Consider the following 25475-nt stretch of genomic DNA (forward strand, 5'->3'; position numbering starts at 1 on the left):
CACCGATAAGGCGGCATTCTACGCGATTCCACGGCATTCTACGCATCGATCATCGATCGGCGGCGATCAGGCGACATTTACAATTCCGCCGACCGGTTAAGTGCTTTGTACTTGCCCCCAATCTACCTTAATTGCCGCTCGTCCAGCCATTATCGCTCTCAAGATACCTTTATTTACAATATCAATATGTAACCTAACCTTAGGGTAATATGAACAATTAATTGACTAGATACCAGCGGTAGTAAGTTAATTTCTAGTGGTGTGTAAGCCTAGTTTCGTGCTGTCTATGGCTAATTGCTTTGCTGTTTGTATCACCAGGCGTCTCGTGTGCGAGTGGGTGTGTGATTGTGGGTTGTGCAGCTGCCATGCCATGCCTGCTGGTTCTCCGATCGCCTGAATTAAAAAAACCGAAGCGCCGCCGCCGTCGCCGGACTGAGATTCGATTCTCGGCGCCTCTCGCTGGCAGCTGGCCGGTGACTGCTGGCTAACCGGTTTTCATGGCGTCTAGCTCCGAGATGGCGGTCTTCAGGGGGACTGATACACCCGCCGATCCGTCGCTGTTGAGGCTGCGATACAGCTTATGGACCACATTGACCATTATGAAGCAAACAATCAGAACTAGCAGCGACATAAAGGCATAGGCCAATACAATTGGCGTGTCCGATATGGGATCCAGCATCTTGATCGCTTATCTTTATACCAAATATGCTCCTTCAAATTTTTCGATCTGTCTTTGTACTGAAGCTTCCGAGCAAAGAAATGTGATGTGTGTGGAGCGTACGACAATTTGAACTTTCGGACAGCTCAGGTAAGGGTAAAGAGACGACGGGGTCTCCGCGTTGTATGTTAATTAGCCAAGCGAGCATATATAGCGTGTGTATATGGAATTCTGGATTCGGATTCGGATTTGATACCGCGCCTCGTTGTGCCGTGTGCCTTGTACCGTGTGTGTGCGTCGCTTGACACCTGCCCGAGAACTGAAAACGAGCGCGTTAAATGAATGGAACTTTGCTTGCCATTACGTATACGCTTCGTTGCCAGACTGTTGCTGTAGTATATGTTGTTTGTTGCTATTCCATCGGCTGTGCTGCGTCCAGTCCAGTTTGTTTTTATTTTTTATTTTTGTGATGATAAGCTTCTTGTGCAATCCGTGTTGAATCTGTGTAACTTGGGCCGAGATTAGAAATGTTTTCCCGGCTTACGGGCGACCGCATCTGGCTACTTTTTGGGACCCAGCTTGATTTTTATATTTATAGTCCATGGAATTCCAGAGTCACATTCATACCCATTCGCCAGGCAATCAAGGCAACAGCGCTGCCTTCTTAATTGGCCGCGTCAATAAAGAATGAAATGGCGTCAAGCGAATTGCTTGGGGTCTCTCCTCCCGCTTGGGTGGCGGGATTCGGGTGGGGGCTATGTGATTTGGCAATTATACGGCGATAGCCCCGTCGCCACCACCACTCGGTCTGGAGTCATTTTTATCTATTGATAACGAATTCCACTGTCAGAATGATAAGCCCCGAAAAAACACGGCCCATACAAAATTGAGATTGGGAGACATGAGATATGAGAAGACATGAGCGTAGCCACAAATATTTACTCGGTGTGATAAGAATCTATTTGAGAGGTTGAAAAATTCCCTTTTTTCAATTGTAATCTTATGAAAAAATCATTAGAAAAGCTACAAAAATTCTTTATTACTTCCTACAAAATTCAGCAATAAAAACTAAACACTTGTATACTTATTCAATTCATTTGAGTTTTTATGTTGTTTTAAGGTTCAAATTTAAAACCTCTTCCATGTGCATTACATTGTTTCTATTTGGAAAATATATTATTCGATGTCTCCTATAGTCTGCACTTTGAACACAGCACTGTAAAATGCCTTTACTGTGAGCAAAAAATAGATTTTCTAATTTTAGAAAAAGATTCCTCCACAACTATCCAAATTTATTGAGGAGTTTCCCCTAGCAAGAAGTTAATTATATTTTCAGGTTCTTCCACAACAAAGACGATCCAAGGGGGTTTGGGTTCCTTGCGGGGGTCTGTTGCCACCCCCTGGCTACGCCTCTGCTTGGGTGCTGACTTTCACCTTCGCTAGTTGTCACGCGATATCCATAAGCTGTCGTGAGCTCAGCGACCGACCCACTGACCGACCACCCGTCAACCCTGTAGTCTCCACTGCCACCTCCAATTCCACCTCTGGCTCCTGATCTTTGTATTCTCTTTATTAAAACGAGTTTCAGGCCCACATCACACAACAGCCCGTCAATGGCTGTGTTCTCTGACGCCTCTTCTCTCATCTGAAACCAAATCCCCCTACCCTCACTCCGGTTGCCGGACGTTCCACGAGCTCCGCTGGCTGTGGGGCCGGCAGGCGGCGCCTTGATCCGTGCACTGAGCATCCCGCGGTTCCAGAACAACGTCGTCCAGCCTTACCTGCGTAAAGCTATCCGGGCGCGGTTCCGGCCGCCGCTGGTTGCACTTGAGCATGACACGCAGGCGGGGAATATTGGTGAGGTGGTCATAGTACCGGACAACGTGGATGGAGCCCGAGGGCTGGGGCTCAAGGGCGGCACAGCCGGGCTCATCCAATTGACAGTTGCACAGAAAACTGAGGGCTCTTCGGCTGGGCGTCACATTATACTCGATGCTGACCAGGTAGCAGGGCTCCAGGGAGAGCACTATCCGCAGAACTGGTAGAGGGATGAGGAAGCAGGAGGTAGCGAGGAGAAAGAGCCAGCGAACAGTGATCTTACCCGAAGAGGACTCTAGAATCTGGGAGCGGTTCTGGATCCAAATGGAGCGCAGGCTCGGCTGATTGGAGCGCGGGTAGCGCAAGGATCCTTCGAGGTATTCCCGTACGGTCATCGCATGATTGGAAGATGGTCGCACCTGTAGGCGAGAGTTGTTGGGCAGCCCGGCCAGCGGCAGGTTCTCGTAGACGGAGATATAGATCTTGTGGCTGATGTAGACAACGATGAAGCACAGGATGCAGGTGAGCAGCAGTATGAGCAGGTAGGTGAACAGTGTCGGTATGAAGAAGATGGCGTCCAGAAACATGGGGCCGTTCCGGAAGCTGTGACAGGAGACTGACAGGAGGAGCAAATCTACAGAGAAGTCTGCGGAAATCCATGGGAGGATCGCATGGCTTGACTTTTGCAACATCTATGTAAATGTATTTATTTCTCAGTTTCTTTTTTGTATTTTTTGTTCATTTTTTTGTTGTTGTTTGTTGTCAGTTTTATAGAATTTTCTGCCTTGGCTTTTACATACGATTTTACATTGATAATATTATGTTATTTTGTTTGTTTGTTTTTTTGTTTCTTTTTTAATTAATTGTATAATCCACTCGATCTCGATCTCTGCATGCAGTTTAAAGTTAATTTAGCTTGCCTTCCCTACTGTTTTTATTTCTCCATTTGCTCCTTGACCCGCCGGCGGGTCGTCCATCGACGCCCCAAGTGGACGTGGTCCGCACACTGCGCAGACCCCTTCAAATCTTCCTAGGCTCAACCTTTTGCATTTATGTATATGTAGCTTCATAGGTGTGTGTTGTATGGTGTGTGTGGTGTGTGTTATGCAGCAACAGCTTAAGATAATGCGCCATGATCTATCGAGCAGATATAAGCTTTACAAATATATATACACACAAATTGGTTTGTCATCTGTTTCTTTTCCTTAGCTTTTTGTCAGAGTGCGCGGTAAATGCAACTTCTCGTTTGGGTAATATATGCAGCAAGGATTCACGCGAATTCACACATACACACACAGTCACGCTCGCTTTAAGAAGGATATTCCATAAGTCCTATAGAGTTTCTTTTTAGAATATATTTAGGTATGGTATCATTCATTTTACAGAAGGTCACAACTCAAGAAGCAATGATAAATATATTCAGTATACTGAAAAGTACAAAAATTTTGTATCTATCATTATCCTTCTATTCATCGCATTATCTTGTGCTAACTTTCCAACTCTATTTAATCTAGGGAATATCCTTCCTTAACACTCTTTAGCAGCTGGCAGTTGCTGAGAACCAAAAGCCTTAGTTAGTCTTTAACGAAATCATAAAACTATGTTAAAAATACTCGCACACGAAAACCGTTCGTTGGTGAAACAAGAAACATGTCGCTTCAATTTGTTTTCTTTTGATTTTAATTCTCAATTTAAGGTTTCCATTTTGTAATGCCTGTCGCTGACTAAGCTTTACGATTAAAAATAATTTACTAAAATTAAAAAATAATAAAAACATTTTCCGAACTCCTGCCGTTCTGCTAACGAATCATCATACAAGCAAAATACAATTGTTTTTCATTTTCCGTCTTTCATTTTCCTAGACAAAACTATGACTTCATTTCCCTCTTGTCTAGATATGTGTGTGTGTCTATGTTGTCTATGTGTGTGTGTGTGTGTGTGTATGTGCGTGTTTTCGGTGCGCCTGTGTGTGCCAGTTGCGTTATTATGTTTGAGTTTGATTTTACTTATTACAATTATTCATCTTGCTTATTTCTTTGCTTAAAAAACAATCAGATGTCAGTTGGATGAAACGTTTTTGTTTTCTTTTCTTCTTTTTTTGTTGTTTCTTTTTTTTCGCTTTGGGGAGGCAGCATGTTCCTTAAGTTATAGAGATATATATATAGAGCGAAGAGCGTAAGAAGTCGTTGGAAATTGAAGTATATAAGAGAGTGAAGCCTGGGAAAAATTATCTCCGATGCGGGGGGTTGCGGTGTGCGGGGGAACATGCCGCCGCAACCTTAACACAGAGACACACACATACACAATTATTTAACTTCAGCACAACATACAGAATCAGATAATTAACATTTTTGTTTTTGTTGTTAATGCCCTCCAGCCCCGCAGCGCCCTCGGAATATTCTGAATCTCTGACAGAACTCGATCTCCTAGCCTGGCCTCCTGGCTGCAAATTAACTTTACACACTTAAATATTTTACGTTAATTTTGTTATTTATGCTGCTGAGCGTTTTCTCTTCTATTATCATCCACTTATTTCTCTTCGTCTTCGTGTTGTTGTTGTTTGTTTGTTTGTTTTGTTAGTTTCTTGTTGATTTTCATGTTCGCTGCGTTGTTGCTGTTGATGTTGTTGTTGTTGTTGTTGTTGTTGGTTTTGTTGCTGCTACTGTTTGCTGTGGTTGAATTGTTGTAATGTTTGCTGCTGCTGCTACTGCTGCTTAGACGGACAACGAAACGAAACTGTTATACTGCGTGATGTTGCGCTTAAGGATGTCAGCGCAGGGTCCCAGAACACGTTCGAATCTGTGTTAAAAAGATGAGATTATAATTAGTAATAATTAAAGATTAAAAAATACATTTGTATCAGTATAGGCATTTCAACTAGGTTTCTAGGATTCATCATAATAAATTTTAAAGTTTATTATTAGCTCGTACCCAAGTTTTCAGAGAAGAACTTCCATAAACTTATATAAAGTTCAATAGAGAAAACCAAAGGAAATCTTTCAGAAAATAAAATCCTATTGTCTTGAGAGGCAGATATGCTGCAGAAACTGCGCAACGTTATCTTTCATGCTAACCTATTTACATATTTCCCTTACTAAAAACATAAATGCCAACACTGATTTACAATACTTACCTCGCTCGGTCCAGCTTGACGCACTTGAGCGGTCCGCGGGCCACGACAGTGGCCGCCCTTGGTCGGTCCAAAAGCAAAGCAATCTCGCCAAAGTAATCGCTGCTACCCAGACGCCCCACCTCGGCGGGTTCCTCGCCCTGCTGGGATTAGATAAGCCATAATTGTTAGGTGAATCTCCAGGTGATCCGGTAATCCGATCAGTCACTCACCTCCGAACGCTGCTGCAGTACAACCGCACAGCCCTCGAGGATGATGTAGAAGTCATCGCCAGCGGCTCCCTGCTTCACGATCGTTTCGCCATCCTCGAAGGAGCACGTCTCCAGGGAATCGGCCACTGTCAGGCGCTCCCATTTGTCCAGGCTCTCCAGGATGGAGACACGCGATAAGAACTCCTCGTACATCTTGCGCTTCCTGATTGTCGAGCCCATCAGGATGCGGCGGTACGAGTCGCGGTCGATGCCCCACAGCTTCACGTCGGTCTTGGCCCGCACGGTGGCAGCGCGTGGAGTGCCATAGATCAGGGCCAGCTCGCCGAAGCTGCCGCCCTCGCTAATGGTGGTCACCAGTTCTGCGTTGACAAACACCTGGAAATAAGAATAATTTGAACAATTAAGGATTCACGACTTTAAAATAATGTAGATATTTAGAATTGGACAACTACTCACATCGACTTCTCCCACATCGATCACGTAGAAGTTGTCGCCCTCGTCGCCCTGCCGTATGATGTCCTCGCCGGCGATGTGATTCACTGGGAACATGGCATCAAATATATCAGAGCGCTCGCTCTCGTCCAGATGGGCGAAGAGCACATTCTTGGCAATGGCCTTGGACAGTGCGTTCATCGTTTTGTAGTCCTTGGGCACCACCTTTTTGACGTAGTTGGCGGCATCCTCTTCGGTAACGGGCTCGGCGGATATGCCGCCGCGCCTGCGCACGGGCGGAGCTGCTGTCTGTGGCATCGGGCTGAGATCGTCGCAGTCGTCGGGGCTGATTACCTGTCTACTGGCATCCAGTTTGACTTGTTCCTGCCAAAGATATATAAAAATATATATAGTATAAGTATTTATTCTGGTTGATTCCATTCGAAATTTCATCGTATCAGACTCTGAATATAGGTTAATGGTACTGCAATTATTTTTAAGTTAATCTGTGCAAGTGGTGGGCTTTTTATAGTTTGTAGACCATTTTTATAGGGTAATTAAGAAAAGTCTAGAAGTGAAAATGAGTTCTTAAATTTAAAATAATTATCTCAAGGGTCTAGACGTTGATTCTGAACCAAAAACCTTTCAAAACGTATATATCTATAAAATTAAACCTGCATTTATTTAAGGAAATATATGTTTTTAAGCTGGAAATGGATTGCTTGCAATAATGATGTATGAAACTCTTTGCAGTCAAAGAAATATTATTGAACATATGTATCTAAACTAATGCTATCCTCAAGTTCTAAAGACTTCTTTTTTTTGCAATAGAACTACATTTCACTATGAAACATTTTCCCACAACTGATCGATTTTTCTCTCACTTTATATCAATTCGATGGCAGAGGAGTAATTAAGTGCTTTTAAATAAAGTACGTTCTTTACAAGCCGGATTAATGTGCGTCACTCTCGGTGGGAGTGTGGCAACTGCAACCAGTGGTTATTCACTGCAACATTGTGCATACGCCAGGAGATGCGTCGCACCCGGGAAAGCTCCTCTCGCCCACACCCGAAACTGATTAAGCTCTGTTCCGGAGCACCCGAGCTCCCGAGCTCCGGCGGCTGTCAAGAGTCGTGGAGCCAAAGAGCTTTGCCTTCTGACTTTTGCTGCGCATTCCCCTGTCTTCCTGTCTGTTGCTCTGTTTATCTTTGGTTCCTATGCAAATCAAGGCGGATGCACTCACACACACACCACCCTTGAAATGCCACCAACCCAGCCAGCCAGCTGTCCTCCTGTCCAGTTCTGTCCAATTGCAGTGCGATTGCCACTGTGACGTCAACGCAGTTGAGCAGAAATGGCCAGCTGCCACAAGACGCTGATTAAGTTGCATTAAATTGTCACTCAACCTGACTGCAAGTGGCAGTTATGGCTGCGTATCCTATAAATATGCTGATCCACTTGCAGATATAACCAAAGCAGCCCACATTTTGGGCACCAACCAGATTACAGCTAATGTCAAAAGTGCTTTCAAGGATATATAATGGCATTTATAGGTTTAGAGATTCATCCTTAAACTTAAATGAACCATTGAAGTTACATTATAATTTAAAGACATGTACTTACAATGAAACTACTATAAAAAACAAATCTAGATCTAACAGAAACCTAAAAACTTAAAGAAAACACACAATTTTCTTTATGCTTTATATAATTTGAAACTCTCATATTTCTATCACAAAAGAAATATGTACTTGTATATGCTTTCCCAGCCACGTTCGAGTGTTTGGATTTATCAACAAAATAATGGCACTTGATACGATTCCCGCAGTCGACCGCAACCTCTTCAACGAAAATGATTTTACTTTAACCATAAACATCACCGTCAAACCCCGCAAAGAACTTCAAATGAACAACGCTGCTCATTAATTTTTATTGTCTAAACAAACGCGTATTATGCCAAGCGAGAAATCGCCTGAAGTACGCACGAATAGTGTAAACAAAAATTCGGGGGGAGAAATTGCCAACAGAAACCGTCAATTATAAGGTGAGCTAAGCAATTTGCTGGGCAAAGCGATCATGGAACGTGGATGACGATACGATACGATCGATCTGCTCAATGAATTCCCCCGAATGTCGCCCCAATCAATTGACGAAGCTCTTGGGTGGCTGCCAGTCACCTGAAGGAACCTGCCGCCCCTGCTGAAGTCAGGTGTCAAAACAGAAAATATCGAGAATACTGCCTGTTGCCCATATTCATCAACGTTTGGCATACAAATGGATCGTAATGTGGCAGCCAAGTAATCCTAATACACTCGAACAAATGCATTATAAAACATTATGTGCGATAAAATACTTTAATCACAAAGATAATTTGTTTATTTATGATAAGTGGAAGAACCTCTTAGAGAGATTATCTTAATCAACAAATAATCTTAATTTTCATACAAAATAAAATCATTATGTACAATATAAGTATTACTTTGTTTATGGTATATAAGATAGTTAAAATGTACAATTGCTAATAATGAGATATTATCCTATTACAGGTACCAAGATAAACCTTTGGATTAATCTGTTTTCTTGATCATTCAATAAGCTGGCTCGAATAAGGCGTTTTTGGTCTCTTTACAATCCACTTCTTCCTATTTTTACTTTTTACCAATGAAAAACCCTTTAAAAAAACCTAAGAATATAGCCTTCAAAAATCAAAACAATACTATTGAGGTTTTTGGTCGACAAAGAAAAAATTAAGGTGCACCTTAAAGGCACATTCTTAATAAAACATTAGAGTTATGTATTTTATTGAAGTAAAAATATGGATTTATATATTTAACAAACTTAATACAAATACAGACAAGAATTCTTTAAAAAGGGATTTAGAACTTCTGAATGGTAAAGCAAAAACAGCGAGTGTATTTACGTCCAACTTGCATACTATAATGTAAGTTAATCATGCAGTCAAAGTCCCCACTATTTACATGCCACCCCAAAGAGCACCACCCGTTTGCATTTGCAAAACTGCAACTTTGTTTATGGCCATTTTGTCCAGGGACAGCGCCCAGAACCGGCGCTGGGAGAGCCGCGTGTGCCAGCGATGTGACCGTGACCTTTGTGCAGACGCGGAGTCGGCGCCCAGCCAACTTATAGCCCTGGCATTGGCCCTGGCCCTGGCTCTGGCTCTGGCGATGGCTCTGGCTTTGGCATTGGCCATGTGCCACCCACCAATCGCCCACACAGCCACCAGCTCACCCTTCCGGGGGACATCCGCCATACCCTATTCCCACCCTTTTTCAGATGTTTTCCCCGCGATGTTTTCCCCGGGGCGGAGCCAGCTTTTGGCGACGTTCCCTGTGACATATTAAACGGAAATCGATTTCGCATTGTAAATTGAATCCAATCCCCGCCCGGATGGCCTGACTCTGTGGTCTAGCCCTGCCTGACTGATTGGCATAGGTTCCCTTAGCCCGCACCTAGGTTGTCGAGGGGCTCAACCACTTTAAAGTGGAGTCTTGTCACCGCTCCTCGTCGCACCTTATCTTTCGAAATGTTCGCTAATAAAAGCAAAACAACATTTATGGGAATCAAGACAAATGCAGGTTTGATTAGACGATGGTAGAGGTGGGGCCGCTAAGGTTCAGTACAACTCAGGTTGGAGGTTGAGTAATGAAGACTAATCACCGCAAATTTTCATCTATTACTATTACGAAATCAATTATGTTTAATCATCTTTAATGATTGCTAACAGAGGTGTAGGGTAAGATATGGTAGAGTGTAACATTTTCAACCCACGAAGCGAAAAGTTAACTGACTAATTTGACACATTTACATTGCAAATGACAACATAATTAGTTTATAAGTAAACTTTTAATAGAATTTAGCTCTATTGTAGTTTAGAAATTGTTATTACTTTGTTTTTTTGCTCACTAACTATTTAAAGAATACATTTTCTTGAAAACATTGTTTATCTATAGATTTCTACAATATATTTCTTTCTTCTCTTTTTAAGGCTTTATAAACTCAAATCACCTTAAATTGAATTGTTTTATGTGGTCTATAAGCATTCTATCAAAAAAATATAGTTATTTAGGGGTACGCATTTAAAATATTTTAAAACAACATTTTGGTGAGAGAAGCTGCCCTAAAAATGTGTCTAAAAGTAGGCAATGATATTTTGTATGCCTTGACTTCAATGAACTAATCTGTTATTAATAAGACATAAGGAAATAAGGAGATATAAGGAAAATACTTTAAAATCTAGTTCATATATTGTTTTCTAAGGATCTACAGAATTTCTACAGGCTAGAAATATTATAAAAAATAGCCTTTTTAAGAATTAAGCCTGCAGTTTTTAGCTTAATGAGAACACTTTTGCGACTAGTGACAGTAGAAAGCGAATTACAACAGCGACAATGGGTCACTGATGAGGCGACAAATGGGATCCCCCTCTGTGAGGTAGGACCCGTAGCAGAACTTGGACACAGAATATAACAACATCTGTATATATGAATGTATGTATGGATTGCCGACGCATGCAATATTGTATAATGGACGCCGCTTGCAATTGTGGACGCGGCGGCATTGTTGCATCCAATGAGCATGAATAAACCAGCGGAGGCGTCGACGACTTCTGTGGGGGACATCCACAGTGGTGGCAACGGCAAGTGCACAGAATTGTGCAACCGAATACTAAATATTTACCTCCACGAGGGTGTAGTTTCTACTTATTTCTATTTTAGCGGCATATGAATAAGCGCTTATTGAATAGCCGTAGAGAACTAGACTTATGGTCTACAAACTATGACAGCCACTAACAGACTCATTTATTTATGGCAAACCTTAGACATGTTTCTGTGTTTTTAGCCTCAGTATCTCTGTGTGTGTGTGTGTGCGTGAGTGTTGGTGTGTATCTATGGGTGTTTTTTTTTGTTCTTTGATTATCCGTGTGTTGGTGCTTGTGTGCTACTTATGTGCAACAAATTGTGAAAAACGCTTCGCTTCTAATATGGACACAGAAAAACAAACAACAATAATGCAGTGAGAAACCGCGCCGCGACGTAAGATTTGTGTAAGATTTTAATTCTGAACAAGCTCTTTAATTCTGAATAGTGTTCCTTTCTGCGATGGATCTTCACTCTCGGATTTGTAATAATAATGAGTTGCTCGGAAAAGACAACACAACGACTAGAGCAGGCAACCCGACAAGAGCAGGAAAATTATAAAAATATTACGTATACGCGGCGTGGACTGGCGAGCAAAAACAGCCGCCAGCAGCAGCAGCGGCAAAAGTGGCAGCAGCAATGACAAACCCAATGTCAAAGTTTTATAAAAATAAATATTCAAAAATGCTGCGAACAGCTTTGAAATGTTTCGCTTTAAATTGGAAATACTTTCGGTTAGCCCAAGAAAAGTGGGAAAAACTCACAAAGGGTTGATTTTTAAATTGAAAGCATGGGATATTAAGTAATTAAAGATCTTTAGTTAAAGGAAGTAAAGAAGGTAAATTAATAAAACTTATTTTCAAAACTTTAATATACTTTTTAATCAAGAAGAACAGTTAACAATTTGCTATGATGTCAAATCGGGGCTTTTTTGATACAGACAACTGACTTAACACAGAGATATTAATTAAAAAAGTATACAATTTCTATCATAAGATTAGAAATGTTCAAAATATTTCATTTTATTATTATATCCATTCTAAAGTGGAGCCTCAAAGAGCCAGTAAAGGACTAAGGGACCCCACTGCGTATGATTAATATTTACGCCGCTGGGTCTATTAAAAGAAATCGCAATGGAATTAATTGGCTTAAATGAGCGGCAACGACTATGAAATAAAATTATATAAAAAAATGAAAGAGATCCTAAAAATATATTTATGAGATCGTGCGTCACTAGAACCCGCGTACATATGTATGCATTATACACATAAATATTTGATTTAATTCGCCCGCTAGTGTCCAATTTAATTTGTTCTTTGCTCCTGCGCTGCTTGCGGCTGCTTTTTGTTTCCCTGCCATTTATAATTGCTTAATTAATCCAATTGCAGGAACACAGAGCTCTCAAGCCCTCTTGCTCTTCTAATTTGTTCATTTCTTTGCACTTGTTGTGGTTGTTGTTGTTGTTGCTGTAGTAGTGTTTGTTGTCTACCCGCCGTTTCCGTTTTAATTATTTAGTTGCTATCCGTTTCTATTGTTGCTATTACAGTTGCTCTTCTTGCTTTTCTGCGACTCGGACTCGGCGAATGTCTTTTCGCGTATTTACAAAACGGAGGCGCGACACAAACTGAAAACTCAATTCGAAATTCGCGTTCAGCTGGCGTTGCCGCTGATGTTGCGCCGACGTAGACGTAGACGTCGCTGTCGACGTCAGCAGCGGCTTCATCTTTCCACACTAGCATGAGTGCCCTCACATATGTATATGTGTGTGTGTGTGTGTGTGTATATCTCTCAGTGTTGGTCTTGAAGGGTGCGTGTGGGTGGTTGTGCGATTCCGTTATGTGTGGTGATTTGCAGACCGTTTTTGCGGTTTTGTGGTTGGTTTTTTACGAACTAAAAAATCAAAAGTAGTGGGAATAGTTCAAAACTAAGCTGCAAAAAAATGTATCCATCAATATTGGATTCATTCGCTAAAAATATGTATGAAAAAAAATTCTATATATGGACAGGGAGATCTCCAGCTAGCAGATCTAGAGATCTGCCTTTCCCTCAAGGTTATCCTTGAATGAAGTGTCTAAACGCAAAAATAGCTTATTTTCCAAACCTAAATTGGATTGGAAATTAACTTTCCAAATTTTGCATTAATTTATTATTATTATTATTTCAGCACTAGAAGAAAATATACGTTTTATTAACCTTTATGAAAAAGAAATATATAGAAATTTGTTTTTAAACATATAATACTCCTAGGGTATTTTAACTGTGTATAAATGAAGGCTAAGACTACTTAAAAATAGCAAATGAAGGTGGGTTTATTGAGGATTAAGTATGAACGACAATGATATTGCAAAAAGTCAATGCCAATTAAATCTTAAAGAGAAATAAAAAGTAATACTTATTGCAGATATTATTAACTAAATAGATTTAGCCTTTAATATATCTGATACCGATATTTTTCATTATAATTAACCTCTAATTCTATTAAATACCAAATTCTCTCAGTGTCTACCGATCTGAGCGAAAGTAAAAGTCATTGAAAAGCTACAGAAATATTAAAAAGAACAGTCCGCAAAATGGGGAATCATAAAGATTTTATTTTTTTTTTTTTTTTTTTTTTTTCTTATTTATTGAGCTGAATTTTTATTATTGTACAATTACTGTAGTATAGCAACTTTTTTACAATAGTGAGGGGAGAAGTTCAATGGAAAATGGAAGGAAGGTCCGGGGGTGACCATGCTACTTACTACCGGGACTCGAACCCGGACCGGCAGTGCTACGGGTTCCAGTGTTTGTCGTCTCAACCCTTTGAGCTACCACCGGCGGCGGAATCATAAAGAGCAAACAACAATCAAAACTACAAATGAGCAACAACTAATGCCGACCACAAAATATGTGGCCAAGAGAGTGAGAGAGAGAGGAGAGATACGCCTATTTGGTCGAAGGGCGCGGGAGTGGATGAGGTTCCATTCCATTTAGCGCGCACCTCTCATTCCCTCATGTCGCGCACCGTACAAAGCAAATCAATTTGAGCGCCGGTGCCAAGAAGACAAGAAATCAACAACAAATCCAAAGATTGTAGGCGGTTGTTTCGTTTTTTATCTCTGTGTTTTTCTTTTTTCTTTTTCGTATTTATTTGCCCAAGGCAGCGGCGGAAACAAATTTGATTTGCTACGCTGTCGATTTATAGTTTCTCGAGCCCATAAAACATGCAAATTCATTCGCACTCACTTTGATATAATGTCAATAACAATTACATTAGCAATTATGCGTGTGTGTCGGCGATTTAATGCCACCCCGCCAACATGGCGTATACGTAACGCACGGATTTAGACACTTGAAGCCAGCAGCAGCAGCAGGCAATGCTCTCGTTAGCAAGAGCTCAAGGTGTCCAAGCGGCGAAGAGCCCTCGAAGTCGCCTAGTTGGGATTACCCCTGCAATCTGCAACCTGCAACCTGCTACCAGCAACCTGCAACCTGCTACCAGCAACCTGCAACCTGAGAGAGGTTCGTCGTCGGGCTGGTTCCAGTGGCCGGAGGACCTTGAGGTCATGATGCAGGTGCCACGGCAGGTTAAGTATGCCAATTTGAGCAGCGCCTGGAGGCAAAAGCCTCTCAAGAGAGTCTAGTGCCGACGACAATTGGATGCAATTTTACGAAGAAACCTGTTTTCTTTTCCCATCTTGAGAATTAGAAAAATGCAATGAGTCAGAAAATACTTTCTTGTTAGAATCAAGTACATATTAGGGGGATCCCTGCTCTTGCATTCGTAGATATTCCTTTAAAATTCATATAGTTTGGTTTATATACATTATTCTGCCATCGATTAAAACTAGAAATGCTTTAAAAGTGAGGCTACTAAAAATGAATATCTATATAACAATATTTATTTTAGATTTCATCGCTTCCAAATCGTTAAAATCTAATTTTATAGCCTTTGGTAATTTCCTTAATTAAATAAATATTCAAATAAACAAAGCAGCCACGTGTAGTTCGCTGATAAAAAAAATTAAATTAGGTATCATAGGACTGTGGAAAATTCCGTTTTCCTTTTCCCTTCTCATTTTGTTGTGGCTCGCTGGCAATTTAAATTCCTTTTAGGACCTCGAGCAGAACTCATTAAATGTGGGCCAAGCAAAACATTGGCCACAACTTTCTATCGCCTCACTCTTGGCTTCACTCTGTCAACGGCAAACTTGGCCTGGAGCTCTGGTGGAATCATGGAAGCTGGCACGTCGGAAGAGACTGCAAGTTGGCAGGAAAGGACAGGAGTTCAGGGGGAAACCGGAAGCAAAGGGGGAGAAGGAAGATGCGCTGCACTAAAATGCGGAAAAGCTTTTTGTCTGCTCGCTTCCTGTGGCACTTTTTCCAGCTTCCATTATGCCGGCACCATCAGGTGTCCGTGGGTGTGTGTGTGAATGCGTTTCATAATCGAATTAATTAAAATTTTGCGCCCTACTTGACGCAGAAAATATCGCTCTCCCTCGCACGCGTTTGCGCTTTTACACTTCTACACTGAGAATAAAAGAGGGGGAGTCGGAGGAAAATTTAAATCTAAAGCAAAAGGTGCTCAGAGACCAGACTCGCGAAGCTAATTTCCTTGGTCTAATCTATGTAATCTAGCTTTTTCATGTTTAAATATCAATTATTTTATCATTTATATTTTTTCTACAATATTAGAAACAATTATTGCTAATTATTAACTCACATCTAGACACTTTGTTCTATATTTTACTCATAAAAATTAAATTAAAACTTCATTTATTACTTTAAAGTACTAATTAGTAAAATTTCATATATAATGCATAGTTTTTCTAAGCGCATAGCATTTTGTGAGCTTAAAATGCTGCCACTAAAAAGCTGAATAGACCCGCATAAAACAACCCGACCTGCATCCGCCCTCGGGCGCCTCGGAAGTTGGTTCAGCGAAATTTCCAATTCAGTGAACTTTTTGTTTTGCCACGCCCCCGAAAATGCCAGCCTCCCCCGGCCTGGTCCTTTTGGGAAAGCCATTGGTTATGCCAGAGAACCTTTTGTTGGCGTTGGCCTGCATAAACATTATTTTTGGGGACGCACAAAAGGCGTATACATATACATACATAGGGGGTATAACCCCCATCGATTCTGCGATATCCAGATGCCCGTTTTGATGGCCAGCAAATGTCCTGCGAAAAGGACACGCCGCAATCGTCGTCACAGCTGTCAACAAAACAAGCAGCCGAGCAGCAAATTGACAGCTGAAGCCTGAAGAGTTTTTGGCCAACTCTTCACTGGCCCAATGACGTCAGCGGGACAGAAAAAGGATTTCAGGTTGTGTGTGTCGGGGAAAATTACCAAGGATGGCATGACAGTACCTTGCTGAATTTTTAATTTCGAAAATCCAAGCACACGAAACTGTTGCGCCGGAAAGTATGCCTTTTTCTTTATTGGCCAAATTATTCATGGACACTCGGAGGAGTGTAAGCCGCTTAATGGATCGGCACACAAAAGGTCGCCACATCCGGCAGGACACACACACACAAAGAGATACGGATACTGAGATACACGGATACATTTCGGCAGCTCCAACGGCCCCCTTTATATACATATTTATTTGTGCGTATTATTTACATAGAAGTTACGCATTGATTTCGTCCCTCGATAAATGCCACGACCTGTTAACAGAAACCTGCCTCCAACTCGAGCGCTAAATAAACGATAATTTATTTATGCCATAACCCGGAATCCAGAGCAGGTGGAGGTGGAGGTGGAGATGGAGTAGTTGTCGTGGTCTGGGCATTAGGGTACCCCAACGACATCTCAATTATCCACCAACTTGCGGTGCAGAGCCAAAAATATATGTACAAAGCCTTTGTGCAAAATTTCAATATGCTAAGTATCAAGCATAATCCCTGGGGGGATTCATTCATAAATCACTTTCTCCTCGGGCCACTTAAAAATATCACGAAAAATTTTTATCTTCAGACGCGAACGCATAAAAAGGAAATAATTCCCAATAAAAAAATAACAATATAGCAAAGTAAAGAGCATAATTCGAGGTCAAAATGGAGGGGACAATTTTCGAATCCGATTTGTATGCCAGTTTAACAGCCACTTAAATATATAATGGCAAATGCTTTTGCGTTCACAACGGACAACAGGAATAAAAAGTGTACAAAGTGATGGTATTCGGTTTAATGTTGTGGCTAATTCTAGTTTCTATCAGCATTGCATGGCATTTTAAGGACGATTAAGCATACGAATAGCGAATAAGAATACCTTGTTATCCCATTAAGCATGTTAAGTGTGTTTGATCAGATATAGAGGTTAATCTAATTTCGGAAATACATTTTTCTCCCAATTCCAAAAACACAGAAAATACCCATATTTTATCCTTGGTAGGGTTTATGGTCATAAACACAAAGTATTTTATCCGCACAAAGGGTTAAGAGCGCTTACAAACCAAATTAAATCTTAAGGACAAAATATATAAGCAGGGGGGCAACATGGCGTATGAGTAATAAAGATAAGGGATTACTGTTTATAAAAACAAAGCAAGAAATGTAAGCCAAATGGCAAAATATTTGTGAATTAAGCACATGTAATCCAAGCTCAATTTAATTTAATATTATTTGTAAAAATTATGAATGGATCTGTCCTGAAAATAAACTTTTAAACTTCGTAATTAACACCACAAACAACACTATCAACACTTTCTTTAAACTTTTAACATGATAACATTTTTGAAAGAATATTTAAAAAAAATTATGGTTTTTTATAAATATAATCGTAATAATAATCTTTTTTTTAAAACAAAACATGACGTGAGGGATAAAATAAAAAACCAACACAGCTATATAATGAATGCTTTGATTTAGTAGAAAGAGGGTAGCTATGAATCGTTGTTTTTATATACATTAATACAAATCCTTTCCTAATCGAATTATTTACCCAATTAACTGTATTTAACACTTGACAGTTTACCCACCATTTCGCCTGCTTTCCCTTTATTTCCGGTTTAGCGCCCTTCACATCAACAATTATTTGTTGTTTGTTTATTTTATGGCCCAATTTTGGCTATTTTTGCGGACACTGACGACAAGGAGTCCGGCGTAGTTCTTCCTATTTTTTTTTCTTTCCAATTTCCTTCTTTGGCACGATTCGGTTGTTAATCAGAAGCCGGCGTAAACAGCGCCGGACGGAGCGATGACAGCCGTAAAAACGGCATTAACACGACCGTAAAAGTGGACAATTCGATGATCGGAGCACCGCAATTCGCGTGGCAATCAATCAGCCAGAGTCAAAGACATCGGTAAATGGCAGCAGTAAATGGTAAAAGGTGAATGGTACTCGTTAACTGGCGAAAAAGGGACAACGATGGGTCGCTGACGGTGGCCAAAAAGTGACTGAGGCAGCCGAGCATGGAAGCCAGCTCTCGCTCTCGGTGCCACAACCACAATCGCAATCTCGACGACGACAGGATGACCTTCACCATCACGCACAGCAAAGGGATGTATACACACAGGCATTTACACACACACCACACCAGAGAAATGGCCAAAAAGTAAAGTTTTTCGCACACACCGACAGGCGCGCAGCTATGACGCAGCAAAGGGAAAGCTTTCGCAGGACCAACAGCGACAGTTAAAGCTACAAAGCAAAAAAAAAAAAGGAAATGGCAAAGGAATGGTGGAAGAGAGGTGGAAGCGCTTTGATTTCGTTTGCCCTGCGTTCCCTTCGAGTTTCAAGTGCAAACTCGACATTAACTTGCAAAAAGCTGCCGCCGTCTGTATCTGAGCGATTGTGTCAGGTAAATTAGGATACCCTTACAAGGGGTAACAATAATCCTCTATCTAACTTTTCACTTATATTAATTTTACTTTAATATATTCTTAATTAATTACTGGTTTTCTACAAAAATCACTTGAATTTTAAAGTTTCCTTTCCTTGTCCAAAACTATTCCATAAAATATTGTATCGTAAAAATAATCCAACTTGCACAGATTTAGGTACCTGCAACATTTAATAGAAAACTTTAGAACATCCTTTTAAGGGAATTTGCACTCCTAGGAATTTTTGGTATTCTCCAGTGTATATAAAATGATCAAAATGATCAAAAAAAAGTAACTTAAGCTACAATTTAAAGCAGATTTTAAATTGTTGGTAATGTAATACATTAACTAAAGCGTGAAAATAATAACTAAGCCATAAGTACCACTAAAATCAAATCAAATCAAATTTATTATTAATTACTAAGCAATCAAGGGCAAAAATAACTCCGGTGTAAGAAAGTATAGCATACTTTTACACATATAAAAAAGTGATTTGTAATCACCAGCCATTTCTCAATTCAATATTGTTTGCACATACATTTTTAACTATTTGATCTCTTCCTTGTTGTTCTTTAGAAGGATATCAAAATTGTTACTAGGTTTTTTTTTGCGCCACAGTTAAGGACATTGTCATTGGCAGACACAATCCGAACCAAGTAAACACAGAAACGTAAAACAACCGAAGTGGAAGCTTTTCCCACGCGCACACTCACACACTTGGAATCTATTTCGCCGAAAGCTTTCGCAAAACCCAAAACCGCATTCTGAACTTACTTCGCGTTCCCGTTCCCGGGCCAGCGATGAGAGATGCATCTGCAGGCTGCGATCACTGACGGCATCCTCCTCGGGAATCGTGGTGCACGAGGTGCGGACATGCCTCATCCGATGCACTGCGTCCAAACTCAGCCGGTGTTCGTGGTCGTCCCGGAGCAGGGCATCGAACACGGCCACGCCGCCATCGATGCTGCTCTCGCGCAGAATGCGACCGCCACGGCCACTGCAATGCGGATGCTGCTCGTCGTGGTGGTGCTGCTGATGGTGGTGGGCGGTGGTGACGACGCCCTCCGAGAAGGAGCGGATGCGCATGGCGCCGTTGGAGTCGGTGGTCAAAGCCACCGAGCGGAAGCGATCGATGACCGCGTCCTGGATGCTGTTTACACTCAACTGGTTGCCCATTATGCGGGGTATCGGAATAGGGGTCGGAATCGGCCTCGGACTCCGAACAAAAAACAAGCGAGGTGGTAATGGCTGTCCACCGCAGGATGCTTCTGCACGGCGCCAGGATGCTAATCCAACTGACGCCGAGTCCGGCATTCAACAGGCAGCTTGCCCCAGAGAGTCCTGCTGCTGCTGATGCTGCCGCACACACACGCAACAGTCCGTCGAGAGAGAGAGATAGAGAGAGAGAAGGACGGAGACGGGTGGAGGCGGTGGTTGTAACTGGCCGAGCAGGGTCTGGGGCAGGTGGTAGCGTCGCCACAGGTGCCCTGTTCTATTTACATTGCAGCGTTGCAAGCTTTGGCTGCAACCTGCCAACCAAAATAAACTTGGCGCAAAACTTTAAAGCTCCCAGCATGCAGTGCAATTCCCGGAACGGACGGAGTCCGCTCCAAACTGGAATCTTAACACCCATTATCTTTACTTTCCAAATCCGCCTAATGGTGGCCGATGGTGTTTGTCTTTTTAACACTTCACTTAAAAATAGACTACAGGTCGTATTGATTTTTATTTAAGCGTGAGCCAAGCCAAAACTTGACCAAGCAAATCCCGCTTGGTGCTCCTCAGGGGTTGGAAAATCAGCCAATGAACTCAATTAAGTCTAGGCCCATAACTGCACATTTTTCAGGAAATAAGGTTTTGTTTTTTAAGAAAGCATCCAAAATTATTCGTACATTTGTTAACTTATCCAGTTTATATAGTTTGTTCGTCTTTCATAGCTATGAAGAGTTAAGATCTCAAATGTTGGCTGTTGCATTCTTGGGCATTGTTAAGGAGCGTAAACAAAACGTAAAACTATTCATGAATCTGCCCTATATAAGGAAATCTTAATTTATGAGTCTTAAATGTATTGAAGAAAAAGGTATGGAGCCACTCCGGTGCAGATTTTACTGCAGATAATTCGATCAAAAAGTCGTTAATCTAAACCATTACAAATTCGACTATAGTACGCTGTTGTCCATTAAAAGGCGTTTAATCAATGTGATTTAACAAATGAATATAAATTAAGAAGGAAGTCCTCATCTTACGAGTTCAAACTATTCCAATTAATCTTCAATTCCACTTAAAGCGGATTCAGTCTTGGTTTTTTTTTATGACAGGCATAAGATATGGTGGCAAGTGCTAACAAATACTTACATATGTACAAATACTACCTGCAATAGAAAGAAGTCTATGTGCAAGGATTCATTCAGAAAGCTCTAAAATGGACAGATGACTGTTGATACAGATCAAATATATATGTACATATGTATATACTTTATAGGATCGCATATGTCTCCCTCAATGCATTGTAATCTTCTCACTAAAACAATAATACCCTTTACAAGGGTATATTGTTACCCGTTGTAACTATAGTTTAGTTCTGATTAATATCATATTCATGGACTAAGCTTGAGTTATAAGATTATTTATATATATTTTACATTAAGTACCATATTTACTTTTTGTTTCATGATTCATATTGATGGGGCTTGGATAAATTTAATTAAAACAAACTATCTCCGTCCCTTAAAAAACTATTTCTCTAAATTAAGTAATTTCTGTACATCTAGTCTCATAAATACAAACATGACTAAATCGACTTTTCTGGTGATGTTGATTAAAAAAATGAGTCAGAGATGTCTCCTTCTGCCTGTTACATATAATCCTAATTGGGACTACGTTAAAGTAAGGAAGTATACGGCCCTAGAGTACAAATCGCAAGGTAACTTGTCGAATAAATAACGAATGTCGATGTTTAGGTCCGCAAATCCTAGATGCCTCAAAACGAGGGAGTCGAAGCACGCTTAGCTCGGGAATAATAGGCAGGGAATGGATACCTAAAAGTGATACTCTATTAGAAACCAGTAAAACAAGCAAACGACATTCCCGGCCAACGACTTTTAGTTTAAACCAAATATGTTCCCAGTGAACTAAAATAATATGTAAATATGTATGTATTATATTCCATAGTAAAAATAATCTATATTGAATACGTATCAGATACGGTAAGAACCGCAGCCATTTGGGACACTTACCCGCTCGAGCTTCTGGAAGTACTGGCGGAGGAACTGAACGGGGTTCTCCGGCCTGCAGACGCATAATTGAACAATACAGTCCTTGAGGACGCGCTGGATCCCGTGCGTCTGGATGTAGTGCTCGCACTCCCGCAGACTCTGCTCCTCCAGCGTCTTGGCCATCATGTAAGACATGTGCGATGGATGCGGAGATGGATGTGGTTGTGGAAGTGGGAGGTGGAGCAACTTGGGAGCAGCTTTTCACCCGCCGCCGCACAACGCAATATATGTACACAATTTACGTGGAGTGTGTGTGTGGGTGTTGCGTTTGGTTTACAGGTCCGTTTCGCTGGCAAATCGGTGGAAAGTGGAGATACTGCGGATATATGCTTGAAGCACTTAGTAATCTTGACCTGATGCTATATCCCCTGATGGTTTTCCCCCTCTTTAGCAGCTTTTCTTTGCGTTTTTGGCACCGTTTTTGTTGCGTTTTCCGTTCCGTCTTGCCCCGTTTTCACTTTCGCAATTTCACACTTCTGGACCGTTTCGGTCTGTCCTTCTGATGAACGCCGCTGGTCCCGCACTTCCACGCAGCATACGGATATATTGGAATCACTCAAACAACGTCCAAAATTCCTTTTTTTACTAAAAACTTAACTAATTTTCACGCACGTAAACCATAGGCGTTGTTGTTGTTGTTTTTGGTGCATGTAGTGGTGGGCGTCCCAACTGGTCACGCACTTAACGATAACGCGATAAATCGATAGACGCGTTTACCAACACTGTTGCGAAACACGATAACGATAGACGAACGAATGCAAAGAAGAACACAAACTATTTGAATTGGGGGGAAAAGCTTTCTTCGAAGGGTGTTTTTCCGCTGAAATTAATGTTTGGCCTAATCCAATAAAGATCAAAAGCAGTAGCTATGTGGATGTTAGATGCCAGTGAACGCTTGTGCCATCGAACGGAGGTAAGTTAACTTGGACTTTTCGCGGTTTTTTCAGTTCGTTTTCCATTTTGTTCGGCGTTTGGATATTGATTTTTCCGAGGGTTTTTCGTGAATCTTGCAGCTAAAATGCTGCACACAGAATCGCTGCCCGCTGCTGGCCACCAGGGCATCTATGCGCCGCTAAGGCAGGCGATGAGCGATTCCGAATCGGACGAGGAAATCGAGATTCACAACACCACCAAGCACCGCCAACTGCAACTCCAGAATCTTCAGCATCAGCATCTGCAGCTGCAGCCGCAAAGGAGTCGCATTCCACCAAATACACTGGCTTTGAAGTCGCCACATACTCGAGCTGCACCCACCGCCACACGAATTGTGACCCGAAATCCGACAGCCTTGGCGGGAAACCCACAAAAATTCCAGCTAGAGGGCAGCAGCTACACCACCAACATGCAGAACACCTTCCGATCCGTCATGCTTAGCGATAATGGCGGCGTGGGATCGGAATTGTCCCACTTCAACAGCGAATTCGATTCCAATGCGGACAATGTTGCCATTTTGGGCGGCACCCAAGGCGCAGATGATGCAACCAAAAGGACGCCCATGTCGCCGGCGAGGAAATGTTGCTTCATCGGAAGTCTGCTGCTCTGTGTCTTCGCCGTGGTGTCCTTCGTGTGGATAGTGCCCTGCGGCAATCCAGACGGCACTGGTTCCTGTCCAGCCGTGGGGGACCGAATCAAGACCCACAACTGGCTGAACAACTACACCCAGGCGGAGCTTAAGGGAGGCGTTAACGTCGTTGGTGGGTACCGGGCCTGGGAGAATAATCTAATCTTTATGTACCGCAGCGATGCCTTCTTTCCGGAATCCCGACCGAGAAACGAACGACGGAATGGCATCATCTGCCTCATCGGCAGCTCTGGGGCTGTGGCCTGGTATGTGGAGATGGTGGACGAGCCGGTGGCCCTGGACTGCACCCTCGTAGACATCGATGGGAATGGAAAGACGGACTGTCTGGTGCTCGATGAATCCGGTGAACTGGGGGCCATTAATCCTGTTTCCGGACAGTGGCTCTGGTTGTTCAAGGAGCGTTCAGCCCGCAAAGTAGATGCCTACGATTTCCCCATCGTCCTGCCCGATCTGGATGGCGATGGGGTGCTGGATCTGTTGCTAGTCACCAGTTTATCGCTGGAGCAGCGCACCAAATCGCTGGCCCAAGCAAAGGCCGAATCCGCCGGCCAGTTGGAGGCTCGCAACGTGCTGCGCCTATTGTCGGGCAGAAAAGGAACTCCCATAGGGAGTGGCTTTACTTGCCATGATTGTGACAAGCTGAGCAATCTTAAACTGGAGGCGGGCAATGTGAGCTTCACCTGCCAACGGGCGAATGGCACAGAACAGCTGCGCTCGAAGGGCCTGGACGTGCTCTACACTTTGATCACGAACAAATCAATAGGAAGTCAGCGCCTGCTGTCCACCGCCAAGATAGCACAGCACCGGAATCACGGCCAGCGGAGGGATATGGATGCGCAGCGCAACATCTACAGCCTCAGCGGACGGGAGCTTGTGCTGGAGAATCGCGGTCGCTGTCCGGAGGATTGCAATGTCACGTTTGTCCTCAGCGAGGTGCGCGACGGCAAACCTAATGTGGTGCAGAGCTTCAGTAAGAGTGCAATGTACGGAATGGTGCCTGCGCAATGGCACTTCAAGAACACCAAAAGCCAGATGTCCGGTTTTGTGGTAAAGTTCTGGAAGTGGAACGGTCCGCTTAAGCCCGCCAAGCAGAGCTCTACGAGCAGCGGCGGCACAAGCAGCAACAATGTCCAGAAAAGTGGCAGCAACAATCACACTAAGAATATGAATGCAATTAAAGACAAGGAAAAGGAGCAGGCAAAAAAGAAGCTGCAGCAACAGCAGCAGCTTCAGCGGGTAAAGAGGAGCAGCCAAGCGCAAGAGCATGAGTTCCCACCGCACCACGAGGAGTTCGATGTCTTCGAGCACTTAATACAAAAAAGGGAAACGTTTGGAGTGACCTCCAAGAACCAGACAAAAACAAGTGGCCTCTCCTCTAGCGCCGGTTACAAAATGCATAGGATCACGGAGACTGTGATCCTTGTGCTCTTCGTGGGCGCCGACACTCACATTGAGAACACGTCGCAGAGCGACATTATCCAGTTCTGTCGCCACGACCGCACCGAGTTGGTCTGCCAACCGGATCTGAACAACCAGGATCACTCGATGCTGATTGCCGATCTAGATCAGGACGGATCCCAGGAGCTTGTCACCTACACGTCCACCTTTGTGCAAGCCGGTGACGAACAGCCTCGGAACGAGTTCAAGCTGCTGACCAACGTGCGACTGCTGCGCCTCCAAGCGGATCTGCCCGCCTACTACGAGGACGGGAAGCGGAACTAGGCGGCAAACCGCATCAGCACCAAATGGAACGAGCATTTAGCCAGCCGGAAACGTGCTGTCGGACACGAGTAGTAGTTTACTCCTAGTTGCATGCATTACATTGTACATTAATAGAGCCTTTTCTAGCCACTCCCATCAAATAATAAATAAATCAGTAAACAAGAAAAACTGGAAACCTGATT

General features: G+C 42.5%; 4 protein-coding genes across 20 annotated transcripts; 1 reads left to right on the forward strand and 3 right to left on the reverse strand.

The window, feature by feature from the left end:
* Positions 1–149: 149 nt before the first annotated feature.
* On the reverse strand, positions 150–1700 carry LOC110190133 (uncharacterized). Its single transcript, XM_020960456.2, has one exon. It carries the CDS (start codon positions 677–679, stop codon positions 485–487), a length of 195 nt encoding a protein of 64 aa, XP_020816115.2. The 5' UTR covers positions 680–1700; the 3' UTR covers positions 150–484.
* LOC110189839 (uncharacterized) lies at positions 1673–3168 on the reverse strand. The gene is made up of 2 exons (XM_020960044.2): positions 2760–3168; positions 1673–2696 (listed from the first exon to the last, which is right to left on the reverse strand). The coding sequence occupies exons 1-2, from the start codon at positions 3166–3168 to the stop codon at positions 2326–2328; spliced, it is 780 nt and encodes a 259-aa protein (XP_020815703.2). The 3' UTR covers positions 1673–2325.
* Positions 3153–22686, reverse strand: Pka-R1 (protein kinase, cAMP-dependent, regulatory subunit type 1). Of its 17 annotated transcripts, none has more exons than XM_086833707.1 (6): positions 12454–12543; positions 11087–11248; positions 6275–6634; positions 5819–6193; positions 5610–5746; positions 3153–5275 (listed from the first exon to the last, which is right to left on the reverse strand). In XM_086833707.1, the coding sequence occupies exons 2-6, from the start codon at positions 11093–11095 to the stop codon at positions 5191–5193; spliced, it is 966 nt and encodes a 321-aa protein (XP_086689833.1). In that variant the 5' UTR covers positions 11096–11248; positions 12454–12543; the 3' UTR covers positions 3153–5190. The 17 variants fall into 17 exon arrangements, with proteins under 17 accessions (XP_086689833.1, XP_086689834.1, XP_086689832.1 ...); XM_086833708.1 differs by having other exon boundaries at positions 12399–12536; XM_086833706.1 differs by having other exon boundaries at positions 5610–5749; positions 12399–12536.
* On the forward strand, positions 22385–25468 carry LOC110189961 (uncharacterized). Its single transcript, XM_020960249.2, has 2 exons — positions 22385–22902; positions 23003–25468. Exon 2 carries the CDS (start codon positions 23008–23010, stop codon positions 25291–25293), a length of 2286 nt encoding a protein of 761 aa, XP_020815908.2. The 5' UTR covers positions 22385–22902; positions 23003–23007; the 3' UTR covers positions 25294–25468.
* The last annotated feature ends 7 nt before the right edge of the window (positions 25469–25475 follow it).

The sequence above is a fragment of the Drosophila serrata genome, unplaced genomic scaffold (assembly GCF_035046125.1).
Source record: "Drosophila serrata isolate PLE 108 unplaced genomic scaffold, ASM3504612v1 contig_272, whole genome shotgun sequence".
Lineage (NCBI taxonomy): Eukaryota > Metazoa > Arthropoda > Insecta > Diptera > Drosophilidae > Drosophila > Drosophila serrata.

Coding starts and splice junctions, on each gene's coding strand:
- LOC110190133 (XM_020960456.2), bottom strand. CDS start 679: ATGCTGGATCCCATATCGGACACGCCAATTGTATTGGCCTATGCCTTT.
- LOC110189839 (XM_020960044.2), bottom strand. CDS start 3,168: ATGTTGCAAAAGTCAAGCCATGCGATCCTCCCATGGATTTCCGCAGAC. Junction 2,697..2,759: donor GATTCTAGAGTCCTCTTCGG/GTAAGATCACTG, acceptor TCCCTCTACCAG/TTCTGCGGATAGTGCTCTCC.
- Pka-R1 (XM_086833703.1), bottom strand. CDS start 20,028: ATGCCGGACTCGGCGTCAGTTGGATTAGCATCCTGGCGCCGTGCAGAA. Junction 6,635..19,488: donor CCCGGGAACGGGAACGCGAA/GTAAGTTCAGAA, acceptor TATCTTTGGCAG/GAACAAGTCAAACTGGATGC. Junction 6,194..6,274: donor TCGATGTGGGAGAAGTCGAT/GTGAGTAGTTGT, acceptor TCTTATTTCCAG/GTGTTTGTCAACGCAGAACT.
- LOC110189961 (XM_020960249.2), top strand. CDS start 23,008: ATGCTGCACACAGAATCGCTGCCCGCTGCTGGCCACCAGGGCATCTAT.